General features: G+C 41.4%; 2 protein-coding genes across 3 annotated transcripts in view; one reads left to right on the top strand and one right to left on the bottom strand.

The window, feature by feature from the left end:
- Nucleotides 1-2,829, top strand: part of PIGF (phosphatidylinositol glycan anchor biosynthesis class F) — a 30,293-nt gene extending 27,464 nt beyond the window's left edge. Inside the window, exon 6 of the mRNA XM_061155479.1 lies at nt 2,615-2,829. Within this exon, the coding sequence (XP_061011462.1) occupies nt 2,615-2,728 (114 nt within the window). The 3' untranslated portion in view covers nt 2,729-2,829. The remainder of the gene's footprint in view (nt 1-2,614) is intronic.
- Nucleotides 12-22,060, bottom strand: part of RHOQ (ras homolog family member Q) — a 40,302-nt gene continuing 18,253 nt past the window's right edge. The window contains exons 3-5 of one of the 2 annotated variants that reach the window (XM_061155481.1): nt 7,925-8,089; nt 7,522-7,617; nt 12-3,277 (exon numbers count right to left, since the gene is read on the bottom strand). In XM_061155481.1, the coding sequence (XP_061011464.1) occupies nt 3,245-3,277; nt 7,522-7,617; nt 7,925-8,089 (294 nt within the window). In that variant the 3' untranslated portion in view covers nt 12-3,244. Of the gene's footprint in view, nt 3,282-7,521; nt 7,618-7,924; nt 8,090-22,060 lie in introns of both variants that reach the window. The other variant, XM_061155480.1, reaches the window with a different exon arrangement.

Raw genomic sequence — 22,060 nt, forward strand, 5'->3', positions numbered from 1 at the left:
TACATAGGTAGTAAACTATGCATATTATTTTATTTGTAACCCCATGTGTTGAGATGGGACACTGTTAAAGTAACAATCACTTAAAAAGCAACAACCAACAAACGAGTATTCAATTTGGTACGTAAACTGAATAATTAAAATCAAATGGAAGCAATGCCTAAAGTAACTAAGATAGTTCACAATAAAAACCATTAGTTCAGGCTCTACTTATTGGAAATATGATAATTCAACATAGGCTAACCTAAGATGTACCTTTAGAGATTGAATAAGGATATAAGCAAAATATTAAATAAGATGTCAGGAAGTCCCTAAAACTATGTTTAAGGACTTCAAACTGATTACTTACATGCAAAAAAACTTAACTAAGTTTGAGTTCATTCATACATGATCTTATTTGAAGCACTGTATTTTCATTCACTAGCAAAATTCATGTCAGTAAGATATTTTTGAAGTATTTTATTTTCCAGATATTTCACTATGTTGTTCCAGTGATTAGCCTGAATTTCTGTGGAAACCTAAATTTTAAATGAAGACATGCTTCTGAAAATAAGGCAACTTTTCTATCATCTGTTTATAAACAGAAAAAAAGAAATCTTTGGTTTTAGTTAAAGGGCTGAAAGGGTTTGCAAAAAAAAAAAGAGAGAGAGATACTAAAGAATCAAAGCAATGAAAAGGCTCTTCATAAGCAATGGGAAACTCCAAACCCCATCAAGGTCAGTAGAGTACCTAAGGCACCTCAGGTTCAGATGATACAATCATCTTTGCTTAGAGTTCTAGTAATCTATATACAGGATTTTTACCATCTTAAGAACATGAAGCCGAAAATGTAATGTCCAACAGTGATTACTGTAAGAAAGAAGAAAATCATAGCAGTTGATAGGAAGAGATATTAGAATCCATATTTAAAAGATGAGAAAAATGAGGCCCAATCAGGAAACAGATGACACTAGAGTTTGTGTTTCTAGATTCCTAGTCCATTTCTCTTAGGGCAGGGCAAATTCTAGATTTTAACTTTATTGGCTAGGAAACCAAGTGTGAAGAGTTTCAGATATGTGAACTGAGGAAGAAAAAATTCCCATCAAATCCCCAAAGGCAAGCTGGAAATAAATATATAATACTTTACTGTCTTAATTCCTTTATATCATGTGTTGGACAACTTGGCTAATATACTAATTGAGTTATACAATTCTTTCAGTTCTATCTAAAAATAGCAGACCAAAATTAAATGAGAAAGTTACATCAGATTCCATTTGAGCATACATAAGGCCATGATACTTAACACGAACCACTGCTTCTTGGGAAAAAGAAGATATCCACTGTCCAGTTCAGGAAGGAAAGCTCCTGACCAGTTATCCAGTAGATTCTCCACTCTTCAGTGGGGAAGATGATGCTTGTATTTTTAAAAAAACCTCTACAAAGCTCACATACAAGACAATACATCCTAGATTTGTGACTGCTATGAGCATTTAAGGCTGTCATTTTCAAGTATAAAAGTTTAGTGTTCCATTACCCAATCTGTGCAATAGACATAGCTATAAGCTCAAATCATGGAAATTAACAGAAGCTCACCAAAGACATAAATCATAATTTAGGCAACAGCAAGTTTAAATGTAGGAAAGACTGGGGGGGAGGAAATTATGTATTGATTATGCTTCTCTGAACTGCATCAGTTGTTCACACTGAATCTTTGCCTAACACACTGTCCATTGCATGGCATTTGGACTAAGGTAGATCAACAGCAGACCAAACAAGGAAGCTTAATTAGGTAACAGAACTATCATTAAGATGGTTCACCTCTAACACAGTTATACGGCCTGTTTCCCTAGAGAAAAATTAGAAATGGCTCCAGTATACCAAATGAGCTTCACAGATAAACATGAAAAAAATTTTTTTTAAAGCAGGACCTTTCACCTTAGGACCACCATGCACTGCTCACGGATGATCAATAAATCAATGTTATTTACTTCTGGCTAGAGGTAATATTGTGAAATGTAACATGACTGGAGAAAAATGGGTATTTGGAAGCCAGCACGTCATTTAACTTATACTGTAGATGTGTACGTTAAGTTGTAGTTCTGTAACTTCTACTGTGGTTTCAATATCTATGTCTGAAAGGTGACATCAGTTTTATTATGAAAGCAGGTGCTTTGTTATAAATTCCATGTAACATGCTTGAATTCTAGGTCATTTGTCTTTACATGATTTAAAGTTTCTTGCGGTTTGGTCAGCATACACACTTTTTGTCTCATTTGATATACAAGCCAATGTGGAAATTAAAAACCTACCAACTATTTCAGAGAGCTGAGCTGAGTCCAGGATTATGACAAAGTCTGACCCAAAGTTTTTAATCTGTAATCTCAGCATGTATCTCATGCAGTCTGGGGAGCATCAAACTAAATCTACAATTGCCAGAAGCCTTGTTACAGTTGAACGCACATTAACTAAAATGTGTACATTTTTAGTGTTCATGATAAATGCAGTTATGACCTTATTACACTTTTGGCATTCTTTAAGAAAGCACGTTAAGCTTTAATATAGAAATATTTAGGTTACACTTGTGCTCAAGTAATAATAAAACATTTGTTCTTTTTGATCTCATACATTCTTTCCTCAGGAATGGCCCATCTCCTGCACGCTTGGAGCAACCTTTGGCTACGTGGCTGGCCTTGTTATTTCACCACTCTGGATATACTGGAATAGAAAGAAACTCACATACAAGAACAATTAATTGGAGCAAAGGGAGAAGAGATTTCTTTGTGCAGATTCCGTAAAGACTGTGCAGAAATGTATATGGTCTAAGCCAGGCAGTTCCACTTAACAGCACTGTTTTTTACTGTTACATGATGTGATTGTAGCTTTTTAAACTATGAAACCCCTGAGAGATTGTACCTTCTAGTTGAAATAAAGTATTTATAATAGATTGTGGCTTCAGATGCTGTTTGCTGCTTCTTGGACCTTTAAGAAACATTCTTAATGAACTTTTATAGAATTCTGAGGACAGGGTTGGTTTTTTTTTTCCTTTCAAGCTTTAAACTGCTTCATTATAAGAGGTCTGGGTACAGCTGTAGCATTTCATATGCTTTCTGAGAGAAATGTACAGTTTCCTTGGCCACTGAAGATGTTTCTCACGTAATCAAACAACAGTTTATACATCTTGATCCTATTCTTTTTTTTACTGTGTGTTTCTTTGGAGTTAAAATGGCTATGATAGCCTCATCAAAAACAGTCTTCAATCCCTTCTGTGTTAAAGCTGAACATTCCACATAGCAGCACGCACCTATCTGGGAGGGAGAAAAAAAAAAATCACAAATATATAAAATCTTTTTTTTATAACTGGTACCACACAAACATACCATTATAAGGAAAATCATAAAATGCAAAAAGAATGAAATCATATTTATGATTCCCTAGAGATAGCTAACTGTTAAAATATTAGTGTATATCCTTTCAGACTTTCTCTGAAAAATTCTTTCAATCATCAAATGTTTACTGGATACCTATTATATGCCTCTGAGAAGGCAATGGCACCCCACTCCAGTACTCTTGCCTGGAAAATCAAATGGATGGAGGAGCCTGGTAGGCTGCAGTCCATGGGGTCTCTAAGAGTCGGACATGACTGACAACTTCACTTTCATTTTTCACTTTCATGCATTGGAGAAGGAAATGGCAACCCACTCCAGTGTTCTTGCCTGGAGAATCCCAGGGACGGAGGAGCCTGGTAGGCTGCTGTCCATGGGGTCGCACAGAGTCGGACACGACTGAAGTGACTTAGCAGCAGCAGCATTATATGCCTGGCACTGTTTTTAGGTGCTGGGAATCACCTATGAACTGAGCAAAAGAGCAAAACCCCTGCTGTGTGATGCTTACATTTGCTTAAGTTCTACTGGGGTTGGAACACATGAGGAATATAGAGGAGATGGTAGCACATGCTATGGGTTAAAAAAAAAAGGGAGGGAGAGGGTGCAGATGACAGTGGTGGTGATGGTCAGTGAAAGCTGCTCAACAAGGTAAAATCTGAGCAGTGAGGGATACCTGCTGGCAGGGTTTCCAGGCATACAGAGCCACGGATGTAAAGATCCCTGATGGAGGAACATGCTTGGAACATTCAGGGGGCAGGACAGAAGCCAGAGTGGCAGGGGAGAGGGTGAGCAGGGGCAGTGGCAAGAGATGAGGTCAGTGAGGTAGCCTCAAGATAGTGACTTCGAGTAAGGACTTTGGCTTCTACTCTGAGAGGGGCCCCATCCATCCATCCATCGTTTTCACCGAAAACTTAACAGAGCACTGATTTGCCAAATCAGAGGAAGGAATTTGTTCCTTCCTACAACAAGAACAAAATTAAGTCCCTATGCAACTTTCAATGAAATGTATTTTAGAGGAAGAAGATCATGGATTAATAAATACAGAGGTAGAAGTGGTTTGGAGAAAAATGGGGAAGGAGATAGGGAGTGGAGACAGCTCAGGCAAGATCGCATTGAGAGAGTGATATTGGAGCAGATATCTAAAAGGAAGTGCCTTCCTAGTAGCTCAGCTGGTAAAGAATCCGCCTGCGGTGTGGGAGACCTGGGTTTGATCCTTGGGTTGGGAAGATCCCCTGGAGAAGGGAACGGCTACCCACTCCAGTATTGTGGCCTGAAGAATCCCATGGACTGTATAGTCCATGGGGATAGGGAGGGGGACAGGTCAGGCAAGATCTCATTGAGAGAGTGATACTGGATCAGATATCTAAAAGGAAAGGATGAACAATGTCTACATCAAGAAGACTCCCAGGCAGAGGAAGCAGTGAAAGGGCAAAGGCCTGGAGGCCGAAAACGGGAAACAGCATGGAGGCCATGTGTCTGGAGCACAATGAATGAAGCAGAGGTGGCTGGGCCTGGATGCCACAGTGGGGCTTTTATTTATTCAAAGTCAGCTGGGGAGCCACTGGAGGGTTGTGCACAGAGCGGTGAGCTAATGCAGCTTCTATTTTTAAAGACTCAATGGCTGCTGTGTTGAGAACAGGTTGACAGACACAGACAGAAGCAGAAGGGTGAGTGAGAAGCTGTTCCAGTTAATCCAGGCAGAGAGGGAAGGAGCCTGGACCAGGCTGCCAAAGGAGGGGACAGTGAGGAACATAGGTATTCTGGATATATTCGAAAGCAAAAAAAAAAAAAACAAAAACAAAACAGGTTTTGCTGAAGGGTTCACTGTATGGTATGAGAGGAAGAACAAGGTCAAGTGTGACTTCAAGGTTTTTAACCTGAGTAATTGGGAAGACAAGCCTGGAGGATAAAATTGGGAATTCTGTATTGGACGTGTTAATTTTGAGATGCTTACCACCAGGATGGACTTGTTGGAGGAAAAGTTGGACTACCAAGTCTAGAAGTCCAGGCTGCAGATGGGAATTTGGGAAGCTCAGTAGTAGATTGTTCAAACCACAAAACTGATAGAAGCTCAACAGTCCTAAAGGACTGAGTGTGGATATAGAAAGAAAGACATCCAAGAAGCTGAGGGCTGATCCCTGGACTCTCCAACATTCAGAGACAGGGAGACGAGGAGAAGGAGAAGAGGCCAACGAGAGAGCAGAAAGCCCAAGAGAGGGCGTTTAAGGAAGCCAAGTCAAAGCATTTCAGGAAGGGACCAATTGTGCCAAATGCTGCTGACAGGTCTAAAAATGGGGTCATAGTGTTTTGCAACCATTTTTCCCCCTTAAACTATATAATAAGCATGAACATTGTAATAGGTATGTTAGTATAAAATTTTAATAGGTGCAGGATTTTTTGGTTTTTGCTGTTACAAACAATGCAGCAACTTTATGGCCATCTCTTTAAGCACATCCTATATAATTTTTTTAGGATACACTCCTACCTATGGAATTGCTTGATCAAAAGCATTCATGACTTTAAGGCTTTTGCATGTTGCTGGGGCTGCTTTTACTCAATGACCAATAAAACAACAGAGTACCTGCTTCCTTGCCCCATTGTGTGTTAGTCGTTCAGTGGTGTCCGACTCTTTGCGACCCCATGGACTGTAGCCTGCCAGGCTCCTGTTCGTGGAATTCTCTAGGCAAGAATACTGGAGTGGGTTGCCATTTCCTTCTCCAGGCGATCTTCCCAACCCATGAATTCAGCCCAGGTCTCCCTCATTACAGGCAGATTCTTTACCGTCTGAGCCACCAGGGAAGCCCTTGTCCTGCTGGGACAGTGTTTTTGCCAGTTTTATAGATGGAAATTGAACTTACAGTTGACCACTAAGGAGTATGAACGTATTTCTTATCATTGATGGCAATCTGCATTTTTTGAAGAATCTGAGTCCCTTTTCCTATTGGAGTGTATGAATATATATATATTCATACATAATATAAAATGAATATATATATATATTCACACACACACATATATATGTATATATATAATATGAATATATATCATACATATATATGTGTGTATATATATAGAATATGAATATATATATCATACACATACACACATATATATATATATAATTCCCAACATATGTATACTTGTCTTTTTCTGATTAATCCATATGCAATGGGGCTCCTGAACACTAAGGATATTAACCCATTTTTCTGCCATAAATGTCAAGTTTGTTAAATGACTTTTAAATTTTATTTCTGACATTTTGATGTATTAAGTTTTTATGTAGTTAAATCATCAGTGTTTTCATTTACGACTTTTACCTTTATGACATTTAGAAATTCCTTCTCTCCCAAGATGACAGGATTTACTACTTGGAATTTCTAAAGTGACTTGTTAGTGAAACTATTTCTCTTTTGCTTTAGGAAACACTATCCTCCAAAAAGTTTTGTTGCTTTTTTCTGCCTCTTGATAGTGTTTTTAAAAAGACCTTGTTAGATTCCATTTCCACAAAAGTCCTATTAAAGTCATAACATCTAAAAATAGAATCCAATAACGTTATGGCCAAATGGAGAAAAAAGTATGCCTTTCTTTGGGGATAGGAAGACTATAAGTTAGGAGGCATTTTGTGCATCAGAGTTATATTTTTAGAATGATAATATTTTCCACCTTTCATAAAAAGATTGCAACACATTTCCTCTCCTACCTAGCCATAATTTTTTGTTTTTTAACTGTAGATTTAAATTGCCCTCCAATTGCACTCCACTGCCTACTCCATGAGTCTTCACTGAAGACAGGGCCTGATTAAGAAGCCCTCTTTTCTGACACCTCTTTCTAGACATGACTTATTAGGAGAATATTGTTGGCAGTGTAGCACAGGTTTGAAGGCTGGAGTCAGGTCTTTACTGAACTCAACTCTGCCATTTATTACCTGCAGGACCTTACAAGCTACCTGACAAGTTATCTGACATTGCCATGCCTCTGTTTTCTCCTTCAGAGCAACTGGTCAATCGACCTCACCAAGCTGATGCAACAATTAAATGATTGAATGCATGTAAAACACTCAGCACAGTGCCTGGCATATGGTAAACGCACAATAAATATTTGCTTCTATTACTACCTTAGCTTCATTTACATTTATTTTTAAATTCCGTAAAGGTTGCATTACCTCTTTTGCTAGTTTCTGTCCTTGCTCCACACATATAGGTTTTTCCTTCATATCATTCAGTCTTGCTAAAGTTTTGGGGTCATCTCGGAGATCAATCTAGTTAAGAAAAGTTGATAACATCCCATAATAGCGTCAGTCTTTAAAGATAAAACACGTAGTACCATTTAACCCCCACATATAAAAAAAAAATTACAAAGGAACTTGATTTTTAAAATGGACTAATATAGTGATTGTTTTCTTTTGACACTACCTTTCCCAAAAGTGTGACAGAATTTATTATAACTAACAACTGAGATTAAACATGTATCTCATTTGCTAAACCTTGGGGCCATCATCTAAGAGCAACATCACGAGGCAGGCCAGAAAGGTTATTCTTGAACAGGTAAAATCAAAGCATACATACCTGAGTTCCTATTAATAAAAAGGGTACATTTGGTGCGTATTCTTTAAGTTCTGGTACCCACTCCTCTTTCACGTTTTGAAATGAGGCTGGATTCACCACAGAGAAGCATATAAGGAAGACATCAGTCATTGGGTACGATAAAGGCCTCAGACGATCATAGTCTTCCTAAGGAAGAAAGAAAAACCTCATTATTTCCATCACTGTGAATTTACTAATAAATATGTACATTAGATTAGATGGTCAAAAAAGCATGGTTGGTACTATTCCACAAATGAAACGTATGGCATTCTACATCAAACAGCATAATTCCATTCATTTTTGCTGTTCTTCTTTTAGAAGTTCTGAACACCAGGGGGGTAAAAACATGATGACATCATTAACAACTACAGGAAAACTTTGAGAAAATACATTGTTATGACCACAGTTCTCACTGGAAGCATCTTTAACTGAAAAGTTTGCACACAGAATTGATTGTGGCTAAATATCTAGGTACAGTCATGTATAATAAGTAATATTATATACTGAATGTCACTATGTAAACATACCAATATGCTCTCTCCTGTTACTTATTTAATCCTTGTAACTACATGACAACTACAACCACTCTCTCTGTGTTGCATTTGCGTAAACTGAGGCGCCCAAGTTAAATGACTTGTGTAAGGAAGCATAATAAGTAAGTAAAGGAAACGGGATTCAAACATTGGCTGCTTCACTCTAGAATCCATGCCTTAACCACTATACATCTTCACTGAGACCTTAAATCTTTGTTTTCCCTGTTAATATAGTTTTCTTAATTGTGTGTATGTTACATGTGCATGTTTGTGTGAAAAATTAAAGATAGAAACATATGGAATAAATCTACAAAATCCTTCTTACTCCCCAGTTTCCTTTCCTTTCCTGAACTGTAGATTTTTCAGATGTGTCTTTTCTGTTGTTTTTTGTGCATGTATATGCCTACAGCTGTATGTATTTAAACATCTGTACATAGAAGAGACCATGCAATCCATGTTGTTCTGCACCTTTCAGCATGTCTTGGAGCTGGTGCCGGACTAGAACACATTAGACTGCCATATGATTTTAAACTGAAGTGTAGCTGATTTACAATGTTGCGTTAGTTTCAGGTGTATAACAAAGTGATTCATATATATATAATGAGTATATATGTGTGATTATATATATATGTGCATGTGTGTGTGCTAAGTCACTTCAGTGGTGTCTGACTCTCTGTGACCCTATGGACTGTAGCCTGCCAGACTCCTCTGTCCATGGAGTTCCCCAGGCAAGAATACTGGAGTGGGTTGCCATACCCTCCTCCAGGGGATCTTCCTGACACATATATAATCTATTCTTTTGTAGATTCTTCTCCCTCATAGGTTATTACAATATATGTTGTTGCTGTTCAGTGGCTAAGTCACGTCCGACTCTTGGCAACCCCACGGACTGCAGCATGCCCGGCTCCTCTGTCCTCTACTGTCTCCTCGTGTGTGTGTGTGCTAAGTCCCTTCAGTCGCGTCCAGCTCTTTGCGACCCCATGGACTGTAGCCCACCAGGCTCCTCTGTCCATGGGATTCCCCAGGCAAGAATACTGGAGTGGGTTGCCATGCCCTCCTCCAGGGATCTTCCTAACCTAGGGATTGAACCCACATCTCTTATATCTCCTGCATTGCCAGGTGGGTTCTTTACCACTAGCGCCACCTGGGAAGCACTATTTCCTGGGTTTGCTCAAATTTATGTCCATTGAGTCAGTGATACTATCTAACCATCTCAGTCTCTGCTGCTACCTTCTCCTTTTGCCTTCAACCTTTTGACAGACATACAATTTTAAACTGCTGCTTCATATTTTACAGAAGAGCTGCACTATCAATGGCTGTTTTAACATCTCTCCATCACGAAAGGCAGTGAATATCCTGTTTGCTTAGGTTATTTCCTAGGACACAAAATTCTGCTTGCTTACATTCCAGGGAGTGAGCAGAATCAGGATTCCATTTTTGTCACGGCGAGCCTCTCATCTGGTTTCAAGGAAATTTTATTTTTGGCCTAAGCTGCCACCCCTCTTAAGTGACCCTTCACTACTAGAACTGCATGAATGTGGAACTAAAGGCGTATTAAAAATATCTTCCACTCGGAGTTTCAGTGGTAGTATTTCTCTCATGGGACAATTTTCCTTTCATGTCATCTTCTGACATTTTTCTTACTACAGTGTTACACTCAAGCATATTATTATCTCAAACTCTTGACTTTGGAGTTAACCCTTCTAGTTTTTTGCAGTGCTTTCTAAGGGCACATGTGCAGTCTGGGGCCAAGGGTATTGAAAGATTTCTCAGGTGTTGGCTCGGGACAAGACGGGAAATGCCACCCCCAGTCTTCTTGAACATTTGTTTTTAAAAGTGGAGGCTTCTAACTGGTTTCAAAAGCAGAGCTCTAGTGTTAAGAAGTTACTAATGACGAGCTCAAGTAGAATGGGTGTGAAACCTGTTGGCACCCCAAGTCAGTTACAAAAGGATGATTATAAAAAACATGTTTTAAAAATCAGTTTGAGTCCATTCACGTAGAATGGATAGCTAGTGGGAAGGTGCTATATAGGGCAAGGAGCTCAGCTCAGGGCTCTGAGATGACCGAGAGGGTGGGATGGGGGTCCAATACGGAGGGGCTATGTGTACACACACAGCTGATTCACTTTGCTGAACAGCAGAAACACATACCCCAATAAAAAAACTAGGTAAGCAAGAACAAACAAACATCAGTTTGAGTGTTAAATAGTACAATCTGTTGCATTAAGTATACTTTCTATACTCTACTCTAATTTCAAACTGCATGTTAAGAAGGAGAATTAAAGGGACAGCATCTGATCTTAGCATTCTACCTAGCAGCTGTCTGTTCCTGAGCAAACTTGCCCACAGCATGGTCAGGGAAGGAGGGTGGGGTTCTTGCTACAAATTCTTCCTCCACCATATTTTGAGATCTAGTTTTCACAGAATTAGAAATGAGGATACTGTCTCATAGGATTATGAGGAATAAATGAGATAACGCAACTAAAGCACTCAGCAGAGTGCCAGGCACATAAAAAATTCTTTCAATGCTTTAACATAAATTCTTCAATCTCACGGGAAACTGGTTCTCCTATTCTCTGCCATCCACACAGGGTCCCATCAATCCCATATCAGTTCTGGCTCTGCATCTCTCTCTCCAACCACAGGGAAGAAACTCTTCTAGTGAGAAACACAAATTTTCTAGCCTGGCATCAAAACACACAAATGAAACTGAGGTCTCTTGAGGACAGTATAATTTTCAGATTACTATAAGAGAATGGTGTATTATTACTGTACTAATTAGTCATTTGGGGACTCAAGAGCCTTAAGACTATTTATAATGTAACCCCCCAAAAGAATTATATATTTTTCAAGAAAATAAAATTAGATTTTTAAAATGAGAAATGTATCTCATCAGGGAAACAGAACGTGCACTCTTTCTTGAGGAGGGTATTGAAAGTGAAAGTGAAAGTCGCTCAGTCATGTCCGACTCTTTTTGACCCCATGGACTATACAGTCCATGCAATTCTCCAGGATTGGGTAGCCGTTTCCTTCTCCAGAGGATCTTCCCAATCCAGGGGTCGAACCCAGGTCTCCCACACTGCAGGCAGATTCTTTACCAACTGAGCTATGAGGGAAGACAAAAAGTAACTGAATGGAAAGTTCTCTAGAAATGCTAAACATTCATCCAAATATTCTATAGCACATAAGTCTACTGCAAGCATTCTTCTCATAACCTCAATGAGAGACGTGGGCACAAAGGAAGGAACCTAGACTAATCATTTCTAGATTTGCTAAATTCTAGATTTTTGTTACAAAAGTTAAAATATGAAGAACTGAGGTTGAAAAAAAAAAGACTACTGTGTTTAGAACTCCTTGGAAAGAAATGTTACTTAAGTCTGAACTATCTAATATAAACTTCTGCCTATAATCTCCAGCTAAACCATTGGTAGTGATTATCAGAATGAAATCTTTCTGCTTCCATCTAGCCTAAGTAATTAGAAGTCTAATAATAGATAACAAATTAAAAAAAAAATGATTCCCTGTGCATACTGTACCATGCATCATATAAAATTGTTTACATCCACTGTGCAGTATCTTGAGAGAACACAATGTGCAATTTTAGATTTGGGGATAAATAAATTGATGCATGTAACCCTTTCCTCCCCAGCTATATATTTAAAATTTGACAACACAAAGAAAGTTAAATGAGGAACTGCCCTTTCTTTTAAAAGTCCTAATTCCTCAAAGTCCATTCTCGTGTCCTCCTAATTCACAAGTTGATCATATTTTAGTCCAAAAAAAAATTTTTTTTAAGGTAGATATTTAAATATTGCAGCCTGGTAATTGAAATATTCTCAGTGTATTAAAGACAAGTGTCTTACGTCAAAAGCTGAAAAACAATGGTGAACTTGGTCAACAGGATTGCCGAACTGCTTAGTCAAAGCTTTAGTTTCTTAGCAGCTGGCTGAGGACCAGTGGGATCCATTTCCTCACAGTGGGTTCTGGTAGCTCAGTGATTGGTTAGACTCTCCGTGCTCATCAAGAGTGCTTGACCTGTGAGGATGACAGGCTTCACCCTTCAACAGTACCACAGCTGACGATCTGACAAGAGCCCAAGACGGTGAGACCAGTGAAACATGCTCTGAGAGGACACAAAACGCCTTCAGGTGCAACAGAGAACTGGCCACCAGTCAGAAGACGCCTTTACCGCCCAGCTCAGCCAGCAGTGTTCTTCAGGGTGCCCACTTCTGCACCACCTTGGTTCCCTTTGTGGGGACCTGGGTGCCCCCTCCCACTTTAGTGAGTTCTGTTTAAAATACAAGTTTTTAGAATGTGTACACCTACTTAAACTACATATCCAAAATATGTACTTTAAGCAAACCACTCACATCGGGTGGTGTAGCCTCTGCCATGGTTTTTGTGGTATTCTATCATATACTGGTCACTGAAAATTAGCAAAGATGTTCCAAGGACATGTACACACAAATAAAAGAAACAGTCATCCCCTCTGGAGCTCATATTTAGTTGGGACTTCAAGACATGAATACAGAAAAAGATAGATACAGCAATGGGAGAAAGAAAAGTGTAAACTGCAGCAGGTGAACATATAAATGCTTAATCAAAAAGACATTAGTAAGCACCTACATGTGTCCAGAATGTGCAACCATCAGGGAAATGAAGTAAGGACAAGAGTCAGCCATTTCTAACTTATAACACGCTTTATAAACATTTGCAAAATGCTCATAAGATATCCACATGTTGAAAATGTGGCAACGAGCTTGAATGAGCAACAACACCCATGGTGTGCCCGGGTACCTCACTAGAACTTTGCATACCTCAAAGCCATAGCCTAGAACAGAAGAAACTGTGGTGCTGATGAGAGAACATGCTAAGGTTGGCGCTGAGGAGGAAGAATTGATGGAGAAGAGACAAAAACGTTTATAACAGTTTTTGCTCTTAGGGAGTTCACAGCAAGGGAAACAAACCTATGCGGACATTATATTACAAGTCAGAAAGTGGTGAAAACCAAGGGCAGTAATTAGGAGGCGCTAAGAAAAGACTTCTTAGAAGAGGTGGCATTTGAGTTGGCCCTTATGGGTGGGGGGGAGGATTGGAACATATGTGACGTGTTAGCATGTGCCCTTCGTCAAATCATTTATTTCTTAGAGCTTTCATCTATTAGTTTGTAAAATGGGAGATTATCAATGACAAATGCTTTGAAGACTATAAAGTGCTATAAGAATATATTATGCTTCTGAATAATCCAGGATGTTACTTTGATTTAGAAAATAGTTATTTATCAAAACCTGTAAGAGTTTTCCTCTTCAACAACCTATAATGCAAAGTGGGACCACAATTGAATAATTCTTTTAACAGTCAAGTCCAAGACTTCTAAAGTCTAAAACAGCTTCTGACTACTTCAAGATATATAAAATGTAAGGCAACTGAGTAAGAATGTCCCTGACAACTGGTGGCTTGTGGTAAATGAAGGAGTAGTCATCTCCATCTGAAACATCTGTTTCTGGTGAGAAGCCCAAAATAGGTAGCAGGCATGGCTCCTGAACCACTCCAACCCCCAAAGGGTGCCATACTAAAGCCAGGAGGACACATGGACTGAAGCTAGCTTCTGAAGAGGAAAAGTATTTTGTCAGAAATCTTACAAATTATCAACATTTCTATAATTCTTGGTAATAGCAGTCTATGAAACCTCATCTTCTTTGTGTAGTTCTTTTGTCGTTTTCATTTCACTTTTTGAAATATCACTTTTCAGCCCCTTAAAAATAACTTTTTCAAGGAAGCTGGGTTGGGTTCTTTGGAGGAGTATTTTGGTAAGTTTGGTTCAGAATGCATTGACGATGAGTTTATTGGACTAGATAAAATTTAGGGAGAATTTTTTTTAAGTGCTAGAAATTCCTAAAAGGTCATTGTTTTTCAAAAACTTAAAAAAATTTTTTACTTCCTTAACATCGTTTTTCCTTCCTTTCTTCTTTTCTTCCACCCTCCCTACTTCCCTCCTTCCCTTTTTTAAAAACATCTTCTGTTCAGTTGTGAAATGGTGTTTACTTATCATAAGCCTGAGTAGTTCCTGGCGAAAGAGTTCTTGAAATTGAAGGCTCAGCTTCTAACTTTAAGCAACTGTCATCTTCATATATTTTGATTAGAATAAATCCATTTCCCAGTTAATTTACTAATTATCTAGGAGCTAGTGAACTAGATCTTTGGCTTCTTTTCCATTATTATCTTGCTTTTGGCTGCCTGACTGGTTGTAATTCCTGTTTAGGTTAGCTGGAGAGAAAAAGAGAGAAATGTAAATATGTGGTAGCAGAAAGACAACCAGCTGAAGCACGGACTGTGCCGTTATCTAACCACGTCTCATGAACCTGTACTTCCTCATCTCTAGAAGGAGAGGACTGAACTAGATTGCCACATCACATGGTGAGACACGCTCAAACTAACACTTTTTACCCTTGTGAGCAGCCCTAGTAACAGATTTCATGTGGGTGGAGGTTTAAACTACCGAATAAAAATTGAGTTTTAGGGTACTGTTTTTATCTAAGCTGACCCCCCAAGGCAGGGGATCAAGACTTAGCTAAATATGGCCCTTCGGCAAGCTTCATTTCCCCATCTGTGAGGGGAGAATAAATATAGCATACACATGTTAAGATAAATGAGAGAGCTGGTCAAGTGTTTTGAGCTCTTCAACAAGACAAGCCTGACTTTCCAAAAAAAGACAAACCACAACTTCAGAGGCAGTGCAATTTCTTTCGTGCGTGGTGAGATGACTTCCTTCATTGTAAAGGATTTAGAGCTGCAATTCTACATTGTCTGGAGCTATAATTGCAAGTCTCTTTCACTAAAACAGAGGTCAGCTGGCCTAAGGCAGGCAGAAGGATGGTCAATGTCAGGTCACACTTCTGGGCAGTGTGTTCCTTTTCTAACTTCTTTCGGTACAAATTTCACATTGATAGAATAGTCATGCATTCATCTATTCCAACAAATACTACCCACTAGGTGCTAAAACCCTGTGCTCCAACGAGAAACCGTCGTGTACCCGGCCCTCGTGGAGTTCACCGTACAGCAGAGGCAAGTGCTTCCCCACTAGGGCAGGACTCCTGCAGGTTCAGGGGACACTGGGAACATGCAGGAGTTATTTTTGATTGTCCACATGAATGTGGGAACCCTACCAGCATTTAGGGTTTGGGAGCCAGGGTGCTACCTGACCTGTGTAATGAAAACTGGTCCTGGGTCCCGCATGATTGATGAGTGCATCTTGCTAGGCACTGAGTGACTCTGGGACCTATCTCTGCTGCATGTGAGACAAAGGTAGATTTCCTTGGTGTTGTTCAAACATTACAGGAGTTGCTTACCGCTACAGAAAATTGTGCACCACTGGCAATACTACTTCTAGTACCCAAACTGCCACTAAAACACAACCCTGTTAGTGAACTTTTGGCGTTATTGCTACAGTTGTTCACCTGATGACTTCATTATGATTTCTGAAGTACTCAGCCCTGGGAACTTAGGAATTTAGTACTGACATAAATGCTTTTATTATGAATTACTTTCCTTTTATTTCTCCTTCTTACTACTGCCAGGTTGTAACACTGATTTAAAATTATGTATACAGAGAGGTTAGACTTCCCTGGTGGCTCAGACAGTAAAGCGTCTGCCTACAATGCGGGAGACCCGGGTTCGATCCCTGGGTGGGGAAGATCCTCTGGAGAAGGAAATGGCAACCCACTCCAGTATTCATTCTTACCTGGAAAATCCCATGGGAGAAGCCTGGTAGGCTACGGTCCATGGGGTCGCAGAGTCTGACACGACTGAGCGACTTTACTTACTTACAGAGTGGTTATGTTACCTATTCATTTGAAGATAAGTACAGGAGAACTCTATTTTAAAAATTGTTACCAAAAGGGGAGAAAGAGATTTCCCTGGTGGTCCAGTAGCCAAGACTGTTCTCCCAATGCAGGGGGCCCAGGTTTGATCCCTGGTCAGGAAACTATATTCCATATGCCACAACTAAAGATCCTGCATGCTGCAATGAAGATCAAAGATCCTGAGTGCTTCAATTAAGACATGGCACAGCCAAGTAAATAAATAAAAGGGTTGGGGGTGTGGATCCAATGTATCAATACCAAGGACTTCCCTGGTGGTCCAGTGGTTAAGAATCTGCCTTTCAATGCAGTGGATATGGGTTCGATCCCTGGTTGGAGAACTAAAATCCTACATGCCTTGGGGCAACTAAGCTGGCTCCCCACAACTAGAGAAAGACTGTGCACCACCAGGAAGACCCAGTGCAGCCAAAAAATTAATAAATAACCACTGGACTGGTGGTCCAGTGCTTAAGAATCCACCTTGCAATGCAGGGGATGCAGGTCTGATCCCTGGTCAGGGAACTGAGACCCCACACGCAGCCGAGCACTAAGCCCAGCACACTGCAACTAACTGAGTTCGTGCCACAATTAAACAGTCCATTCGCCGCAATGAAAGGTCCTGGATGTTGCAACTAAGACCCAAGGCAGCCAGATTATATATAAATGAGAGGCACTGAGTCAGGTATTTAACAAATTGGGACCAAAATGACTATGAATGCAAACTGGGATATGCTGAGAAGGAAAAGAGCCAGGAGAGCGGGCAAGCAGGATGACCAGCTTCAGCCTGGTTGGTGTGACCTCGTGGAGGGAGTGATGTCTAACCTGGGATCTGAGGGATGTGTTGAGGAGCCAGATACATGGTTGCAGGGGCAGAAGGCCCACGGCAGGAAAGCCCTGACAGATGCTAATGCAGGAAAGGCCAGCAAGACAAGGTGAGATTGGAGAGGGAGCCCGCCTGGATCCATGGAGCTTACTACAACGGAAAGTTATGGACTGAGTGTCTTGTAATTTGTTTTTTTTTAAAAAAGGCAATTCAGTCTGCTTTGTGGTGAATGAATGAGGTGGGCAGGAGTATAAGGAGAGACAGTATAATAGTAATTTAGGTGAGAGAAGATGGTGGTTTAGATTAAGTGGAAGCAGCTGATAGCTAGAGAAATGGTGGATTCTACATAGATTCTGGAATTAGACTCAAGTTTGGGTGATGGATGTGGAGCTAACGGTTGGGGAGGCTTCTGGAATAATCCAGGGTTCAGTGTGTGCAGCTGGATAGGTAATGACTTTTACAAACGATGAGGAAGACTGAGGGTGGAGAAGCACATTAGGGAGAAAATGCATGAGACCAATTTTGGGCCCACTAAGTTCGAGATGTTGAGTAGACAATGGAAAAGTGTATCTGGAGAAGCTCTCTGCCTCTGACTCAGCTCTGGAAGTCTCCTTTTGGCTGAACCAGATGCATCTGAAATTTCACATTTCTAAAATGAAGTCATTTCTTCTTCCTCAAATTTTCAAGTCCTCCTAGGTTCACCATCTCATGAAAAGACATCACAACTCAATCAGGATCAAACCAGAACTCTGGAAGGCCTCAGTATCAACATCAAACACAAAATAAGTCAACCACTTGCCCAGTCAGCCTGTTGTCCCCTCTCCACATCCCTCACCTGGGTACCTCACACTCACCTTTCAAACCTTGGTCTAAAAATCTCTTGGTCCAACAAACTTTCTTCAAACCCGCAATTCAGATTAAGGTCCCTCTGTAACACAATGTCATCCCATTGTCATCCCTGTTCTGTCATCCCATTTCTTACATGTAATAGATTGCCTCTTTTCTTTTTATTTTAAATCTGTATCCTTCGCAGGACTCCCTGAGGGCAGAGGACAACTCTTCAAAGTCTGGCTTATAGTAGCTGCTTTTAAAGTCTCGCTGAATGAATGAGGAAAGAATGTGGGAGGTGAAGTCAGAAGAGCCAATTGCAGCCAGATCACAGAGGCCTGCCCCTCCTTCACCAGCTACAAAGCTGGAGACAGTGGGTAAAGCATTTGAATTCTCCACTAACAGGTGAATTTTTCAAGTTGCTGTTACCACTTTCTGCCCAGAATCCAACTGCCTGTCCAACCCATCTTCCTAAACAATAAGGTGAGCTCTAAGGAGCAAAGCCTCAGACTGAGTGATTCTTCCAGTATTTTAGTTCCTGCTATTGTTTTTCACTGCCACCTTTTTTCCATTGTCTTGACACTTATTCTACTTATTCTACACTATTCTATCTATGGAGGATATCATTGACTGTCTACCCAACATCCTTTTCCTGCTTGTTCCCTCTTTCCAAAACTGGTTTAGTTCAGCACCTACTTCTCCTCTATCCAGATACACGACCCATACTTAGCTTAAAGTAAGTCCTGGTTGGATTTAAGCCAATCATGGAGTTTCACTCCTTACCCCCTGGCCAAAGTAAGTACTGAAGGATTTACCACTCATTGGCCCCATCTCCAATACTTTGGCCACCTGACGTGAAGAACTGACTCATTGGAAAAGACCCTGATGCTAGGAAAGACTGAAGGCAGGAGAAGGGGATGACAGAGGATGAGATGGCTGGATGGCATCACTGACTGGATAGACATGAGTTTGAGCAAACTCCAGGAGTCGGTGATGGACAGGGAAGCCTGGCGTGCTGCAGTCCATGAGGTCGTAGAGTCAGACATGACTGTGCGATTGAACTGAACTGAACTGGTCCCATCTCTGCAGCCCTGAAGACTGTTCAGGGACTCTGCCCAATGCTGTGGTCCCTCTATCACAGGGGACTAGTTTTTGCCCAGGGCTAACTATTTCAGTGCAGGCATGAATAATTTCAATGCAGGCCTGACACTTCCAGGGGAGCAGCCCTCCTACCCTTCCAACACCTGAGCTGCAGAGGACCCTTGGGCACTGTGGATGCAGGTCACCTGGGCTTCCTGTGGGTGAGGGTGCCAACGTAGAACTAGGGGTTATGGATGGGCTAAATCCAGAGGAAACACCATTTTCCTTGGCTGTGGACTAAGACCTACATTCTTTGCCTTTGAGGCTGAGAAAGAGGCTGCTGCTGCTGCTGCTGCTAAGTCACTTCAGTCATGTCTGACTCTGTGTGACCCCATAGATGGCAGCCCACCAGGCTCCCCCGTCCCTAGGATTCTCGAGGCAAGAATACTGGAGTGGGTTGCCATTTCCTTCTCTAATGCCTGAAAGTGAAAAGTGAAAGTGAAGTAACTCAGTCGTGTCCAACTCTTAGGGTCCCCATGGACTGCAGCCCACCAGGCTTCTCTGTCCATGGGATTTTCCAGGCAAGAGTACTGGAGTGGGGTGCCATTGCCTTCTCCGGAGGAAGAGGCTGATGATGACTAAAGTCTCTCATTGGCAGACACCTTTACATACAGACTTCTAACATACTAGGGACAAACAGCAAGAGAAGACTCAGGAACTACCCTCTAATTAAGCCTGAAACGCTGGTTTTCTCCATGCCCACCTGAGGCAGCCACATTACACAGAGGAGTTAAATCATAACTAGCAAACATATTTAGAATCTGAATACTTGAACTACACTCCCTGGCCAAACACGCAATACAGGCAGATGGGGGAAGGAGGCTTCCGGGCAGGTAGGCAAAATCAGGATGACCTAAGGCCATTCACAAATACTGTCACAGAACAGACCCTTTAGGAAGTACACACAATATCTGTTGGAACTTGACGGAGGCGGTGGTTGTGCAACATTGTAAATGTACTGAAAAGAAGTGAAGTGTAAGTGTTAGTAATGTCTGACTCTGTGCGACCCCATGGACTGTAGCCAGCCAGGCTCCTCCATCCATGGAATTCTACAGGCAAGAATACTGGAGTGGATGGCCATTCCCTTCTGCAGAGGATCTTCCCAACCTAGAGACTGAATGGGAGTCTCCTGCATTGCAGGCAAATTCTTTACCATCTGAGCCACCAGGGAAGCCCATAAAGGTACTACGTGCCACTAAATTGTACACTTAAAAATGATTAATGTTACATTGTGTGAATTTCACCTTAATTTAAGGAAAATACATGGGTTAACAAGTGTGCAAAGCCAGGTCCTTGTGGGCACCCCCACACATGTGTACACACACACACAGATTTCTATGAAATTCAGAGGGTTGCTTGCACATGGCAGAAATACTCTTCCCCGGCAGAGAGTCCCTGGCAGAAACTCCCAAGACATCCACTCCTTAGGAGGTGCGTTCATTATGTGCTCTTGTGGAGCACGACTTACCCTCCTTCGGGCACGTCTCAACCCCCTACTCTGCCTGTTCTGCATAACCTGCTTCATCTTCTCCCTCCATTTCTGGCCCTCTTGTTCTACAGGAGGCTCCCAGCAGAGCTCTTTGCCAGGCTTATTATGGAGTGACTGCACCACGCTACTTCAGCCTTATTTCACTTCACAGCAAGCACGACTTGCTTCTGCTACCACACTAGTCCAACCAGCCCACCAAACCTTTGGCTCCCAATATAGTGATGAGGAAACTGTGGCTCAGAGAAACTCATTATTTGTCCAAAGTCACAGTTGAGTTGGGCAGAAGTGAGGCAGGAAGGCAGTTTCTCCTATCAACTAGTTTAGGACCCTCATGGCCTCTTTGTTCTAAGCAAGCAGTAGATTTTAGACACAGACCTTTTAAATCTCTGAATCACAGTCTTACTGGCTATGTGGCCTCAGGCAAGTTACTTACTGTTTCCATTTCCTTCTTCTATAAAATGGACTCAACTGTTGGAAGATCAAATGACAGACACAGCCTGTGTGGCGGCTGCAAACTTATCACCCCACCCGATGGCACAACTTCTCTGCTCAGTTTCAGGAGAGTTGACGCAAAGGAATAAATTGGAGGAAATGGAGGATGGAGGGGAACATCGACTTTGTGAAAAACACACTGAGAAATTTGGCTGCTTACGAAGTGCATGTTTACCACAGCAGGCAAGAACTGAAATTGGAGGTTTTACTAAAATAACTGAAGATAGCTAAATCAATAGACCCCAAAAGTATTGTTTTAAAACAATGGTTAACGAGACCTGAGAAATGAAAAAGAGTCAAGATGCGTGTGGACTTTGATGTGGCCGCCCGGCCCTGCACACAGCACAGGCAGTTCTCAGCTGCTGCCTGTAAAAGGTTCATTGGACCCACATTTGCACCAGCATCTTTGTGCTCCCAGAAACTCAGCCAATCCAGGAGCTGGATTGCCCACTACGGAGAGCCTGTCTAGAAGAAAATGTGACACTAGCCAAAACACGCCAAGAGCCAGAGCAACGAGATCAAAAAGCAGCATTTGACGAAACAACATTTTCAAGAAAAACCTGTCACTTCTAGCGGTTTCGAATGTCCATTCTCTTTCATAGATCCTCTAAAACACTTGAAGGCAGCACTGGGACAGGAGCTGTCCCCCAGATAGGGCAGAGAGCAGCAGCCAAGCCCAGAGCAGTGGGTGAAGTGCTGGTGAGGCCGTGGCTGGAGCAGTTGGGCCAGTTAGCATGGGGGTGGAGGCGGTTTTCAACTGCAGAGGTGTGGACCCTAGAGTCTGGTCAAATCGCCAGGAACCTGTGAGGTTCCAGCTCTCAGCACCACCCTAAGTCACCCAGTAAGCTGAGTCCTGTCCAAGCTGACATGTCAACCCTTTTATGGAGTCTGTGTTATGTGCTTCCTGGAAAATCAAACAGCCTACATCTCCCTTCAGAGAGTCACTAGTTCAGT

This window comes from Dama dama, chromosome 11, assembly GCF_033118175.1.
Source record: "Dama dama isolate Ldn47 chromosome 11, ASM3311817v1, whole genome shotgun sequence".
In the NCBI taxonomy this organism is placed as follows: Eukaryota; Metazoa; Chordata; class Mammalia; order Artiodactyla; family Cervidae; genus Dama; species Dama dama.